The 4,910-nt window shown below is 50.7% G+C and overlaps 1 protein-coding gene across 1 annotated transcript in view; it reads left to right on the top strand.

Annotated features, from left to right (window-relative positions):
* Positions 1 to 4,910, top strand: part of LOC103924744 (mitogen-activated protein kinase kinase kinase 3-like) — a 66,672-nt gene that overhangs the window by 43,754 nt on the left and 18,008 nt on the right. Inside the window, exons 7-8 of the mRNA XM_009333320.1 lie at positions 1,456 to 1,589; positions 4,392 to 4,465. Of these exons, the coding sequence (XP_009331595.1) occupies positions 1,456 to 1,589; positions 4,392 to 4,465 (208 nt within the window). The remainder of the gene's footprint in view (positions 1 to 1,455; positions 1,590 to 4,391; positions 4,466 to 4,910) is intronic.

Genomic DNA, 4,910 nt, shown 5'->3' with positions numbered 1-4,910 from the left:
TCGAACTAGATGATAAGGTCCCTTCCAACCCAAACCATTCTATGATTCAAATGGTAGTGATGAACCAAAGGGTTGGCAAGAGTGCCGCAAAAATGGGTAAGAAGTGTAAGGAAGCGCATCTCCATGTGCTTTCTAACCCTTCAAGGATGTGTGCTTTTTGGAAGTCTGCTTAAAAACAAGTTTTTGTGTTGGTGTGAAGGCTCAAACCATTCTATGATTCAAATGGTAGTGATGAACCAAAGGGTTGGCAAGAGTGCCGCAAAAATGGGTAAGAAGTGTAAGGAAGCGCATCTCCATGTGCTTTCTAACCCTTCAAGGATGTGTGCTTTTTGGAAGTCTGCTTAAAAACAAGTTTTTGTGTTGGTGTGAAGGCTCACATTGCACAATACCAACTGGTTAAAGCTCCAGCACAGAGCAGCACGGACCTCCGTCAGCAATTCCTTGCCATGAAGTGATGACAGCCCAGGGATGGAGGGGAGGGACTGCAGAAAGACAAGTGGAGCCAAGCCTGTGCATCTGGGCCAAGTAAGGGCAATGCTCCCTAAATCCTGAAAAGGCACAGGGAATCAGTTAGGGTGGATTTGGGGGAATAATGGGGAGGAATGGGCCGTTGACGTAAAGAAGCTGTGAAGTTCTCTCCCAGGTGCAAAATAGAAACCTCTTTTGCTAAACAGGACTGGTGGAATGCCTGCAAAAGCCTTGCTCCCTGTGCTGAGATGCACATGATGCACTGCAAAGCTCCAGGTGTTTCCAGGTGGCTCTGCCTGGTGTGGAGGCTCTGCCAGCTGCAGGTGGGGAGCCTCCGGGGCTACAGACAGGGGAGACAACCCTCCCTTGGCAGGAGATGGGACGAACTGATCCCTTAGGTCTTTCCCCTCCCCGTGATTCTTGGATTTGAGGGCTGGTTTTCCTTCCTCTTTACTTTCTTATAGGGAAGGGGGAGAGAAGAGGGGTATTTGGGTGCAGATTGTTTTCCATATAATAATTGTTTAAGTCATGTTGCACCAAGTTCACCTGGGATGTTTCCCAGATCGCTGAACAAGGCAGTGATGTGATCCAGGGAGGAAATGCCTGGAGGTCAAAGAGGGGAGGTGGGTTTGGAGTTTGCATTTTGCTTTGAGATTGCCTGATTGTATCACAGCAAAACTCTGGAGCCCTCTTCTTTTTGGTGTCAACAGAGCACCTGAATACTGTGCACAGCTCTTAGGATCCAGGGTAGGTTGAAGGCCAAGTCTGCTAGATGTTGTGTGGCCCCACAGTAACAAACTGTCCCTGTTGCAAAAGCTTTGTAGGATGCCTGTAAACAGTATCGCATCTCTAGCTCCTCCATTCCCTTCCACACAAGTTCAAGCCCAGCAGCGTCTCCAGGAGGTCTGTGATCACTGGAACAGCATCTCCGGAAGGACTTGGATGTGGCAAGTCCTCTCCTTGACCTGTGCTTTTCTCATGTCCTAGGCTCTCTGCACACTGGCCGGAGCTCTCCGCCCCCAGGGAGCGTTCCCGAAGAGCAGCAGCAGATTGCTCGCCAAGGATCCTATACCAGCATCAACAGTGAGGGCGAGTTCATCCCGGAGACCATGGATCAGAACGTAAGTGGGGCCGGGGCATGTAGGTTAAACTGGAACAGCATCAGTCACGAGGGAGGCTGCGCTGTGAGTGCCATTCCCACCATTAAATCCCCAGTGGGCCCTGCGCACAGGGCTCAGGCCAGCTTTTTCCAGGAATGGGTGCCCTTGGGCTTGACATGCCCAAGAAACAGTGGGCCCAATTTCTAGAAACCCTAAAAGCCAGCTGCGGTGGTGATGGCAACATTCTCAGGCACCTCAGGTAGCTCTGGAGGAGTGTAGATCTGGCGCACACGTGCACGCCAGCTGCCAGGCCCTCGCGGCCGCAGCCTTCCTGGATCCCGGGGACCACGAGGGAGTGTGCCAAGCAACCGATTGCCTGCGATTGCAACAGCCTGGGGATGTCAGCAGCTCTCGCTGCTTCCCGTGTGCTGTTTCTGCCTGAGCTCCTGCTACAGTTCTTGGCTCTGCCCACAGCCTCTCTCTGTGGTTTTGTCTCTCTGTCCCTCCCCCATATATATTTTTTTTCCTCTCTTAATAAGGAATTCGTATATTCCAGTCCCTCAGTAATAAAAGAGCAGCTAGTTCTTCAGCACAGTGATGAGCAGTACCTCTTCCTCCAGTCAATTTGGTACCCATGATGGGGGAAACTCGAGTGTCAAGGGACCAGAACGTGAGCAGCTTACACCTCCCTCTCCATTTGCATCTCTGCTCAAGCTATAAGTCCGAAGAGTTTCATATAGGTCCTGTGAAGTCAGCTGGGCTAACAGCACAGAATTCATTCTTGCAAAGTTCTTGGAAGGGCAGGACCAGGATCCACAATTTGCAGAAGGGCTGGCCGTGCAGGAGGGACATGGAGGGACATCCGGAAGGCACTAAGCTCACTCTAGCAGGCTGCAAGGATCTTGCCTAGGGAGATGTGCATTTCCTACACTCAAATAGCACCCACTAGCTCCACTTTTGTGTGCAGGCTGTGCCAGTGTTTCCATGGCAAAGTTGTGTTTTCAAATGGTTTATTATACAGCCATTAATAAAATAAGAAAGTCACTCCGGGTGAGTCTTGGCAGCATCAGAGCGCAGATGTATCTTGTGCTCCTTGCAGCCAAAAGTTGGCTTTCTATTGTTTCCACATGACTTCCAAACACGTTTGGTAGGATTAAGACAAATTGTGTGTGCGTGCAGGGGGAGGGTCCGCATGACCCCCCTCTTGGGTGTAAATCAACACAGCTCCACTGGCTTTTAATGGAGCTCTGTTAGCGCTAGCTGAGCTCTGAGCCTGCTCCTAATGAAGGTTCCCAGATGCTCTCCTCGCTTTTCCCCAGCATCACGCTGTGGGTGGCCTGCTGCCCTTCTCTGGCAAGTTAAATGCAGGAAAAAGGGGATTTGGGGATGGTTTTGGTTTGTTTCGGGTTTTTTTTTCCCCCTCTTCTCATTGAGCAGCCATGCTTTTTCCCATATGGGCTTTACCCTCAGAATGTCCTCATGCTGCAGCTTCCATATGTGCCTTGTGGAAAACCAATTACAAGCTAGTGCTTGCTGCCTTCTGGGGGATGCCCCTGTGCAAGCCTGTGATATAACTGCGGTCTTTGCCTTGAGACCAGCTTGGCAGATGGGCAGAGGTTGAGTATGGAGCCTGCTTGGATTCCCAATTCTATGCTTTCAAGAAGTGAGTCCGTGTCAGCATTATTTTAACCGCTGGGAGAGACCTGGCATGGCTGGCAGAGGTGGGGAGCGGGGTCTAGCAGGGGTCTTGCTGCTCTTTAGCTGGTGCACTTTGAAGGATGAGGCTTTGGGGTAAAAACTGGGAAGCAGAGAAAAATCTCGTTTTCCAGTTGGGACTGTCCTGCCAAAACAATGTGAGCTGTTATGACAACCAGTAGAGGAGGTCTAACGCAGGAACAGCACATGGAAAGGGAGGCTGTTCCCGTACATGGGGAAGGAGGAGCGACCTGAGTCCGGGAGCCAGACTTGGGTCCGGGAGCCAGCGAAGGGTGACTCCGTGTGGTGTTTAACCCTTGCTGCTCAGTTTCCCAGGAACGAGCTGGCCTTGGGGCTGGCTGTGGAGTAAGGGTTAGGGAGTGTCCACGACGGGTCTGCAGCCAGGAGGAAGCATCGTACCGACCACAGCACAGCGTGGCCCTGAGCAAGCTCTGCTCCACGTAGAAGTGCACATAGCCCCTAGGTTTGCCACTCGATACAAAACCTCTATTGTTACTAACCAGCTATAAATAACCCTGTCCAGTACAATGTCTCATCCAGGAAGCAACATAAATGCAGCTTTTGACTCACTGAGCTAGGGAGAGCCAAGGCAGTTCCTCTAGCCAAAAGCCCTGATGATGCTTCGCTTATCACCGGAGAGGAAGGCTGATCTCGTGTGCCAGGGCAGCTTGGGGAAGTCAGGAGTCCAGGGCTGTGATCCTGGCTGTGGCGCACAATATCTGCTTGGCCTTGGGCACATTGTTTGTGTCCTGATATATTTTTTTTTTTTATTATTATTCTTTTTCACAAATACTTTGAGCACTTTGAATCTCATTGACTTCTCAGCATGGTTTGAACATCAGGGTGCTAATTATCTTTGCCTCGGTTTCCCTACTAGCAAATAGCTGTTGGAAAGAACAATAATCCAGAGAGGGCATCATAAACAGATTTCCACTGGGAAGAAAACTTTTGATAGATTTGGTCTCGTCTCTACTGGGGCTGGCATCAGCTGGTGTAAATCAGCCGGCTTTGGTGGAGCCTTGTTGACCCTGCAGGGGTCTGCTAGTACTGGAGCTTGAAGAGCTACAGTGCGTGGTTTTATTGTTTTCCCTTTTCTTTCACTGTCAGATGCTTGAAGCTTTCATCAGCCCCGATGAGTCGCTGTCTGGGAGCTGCCAGTCGCTGGACAGATCTGTGGACAGGTGAGTCGTGCATGTCACCATGTTCACAAGCTGAAATGCATAGCAGGAGAGGAGCGGGGTCAGTGACATGCCCTGAGGTTCCTGTTGGGATGAGGATGCACCTGAGAAAGACAAATTTATGTTTTTATGCTAAAAGCCAGATCCTACTACAGACATCTGGTATGATTTGCTTTGCAGTAACCTGAGCTGGATGAAGTAGCTGGGGATCTGTGGCAGCCTGGCTTTGTGTGCCCAGGTTTTCTGCTTCAGTCAGATCCCTTTCCTACCCCTATGGCTTTCTGCAGTTGCCAAATCAATACTCCGTTAGACTCTCCATGCCTCCTCCTCCCCGGACATGCTGTCTGCTCTCCATTGACCGCTTGTAAATTCGGCAGCCCCTGTGCACTGTTAGCAGCCACAGATATGTTAGTCAAGGTGCTGAGGACACCAGGCGAGCAACAACTAA

Source organism: Pygoscelis adeliae, unplaced genomic scaffold, assembly GCF_000699105.1.
Source record: "Pygoscelis adeliae isolate BGI_AS28 unplaced genomic scaffold, ASM69910v1 Scaffold88, whole genome shotgun sequence".
Classification (NCBI taxonomy): domain Eukaryota; kingdom Metazoa; phylum Chordata; class Aves; order Sphenisciformes; family Spheniscidae; genus Pygoscelis; species Pygoscelis adeliae.
The sequence above is the reverse complement of the archived record's forward strand: the minus strand, read 5'-3'. Positions and strand labels throughout refer to the sequence as shown.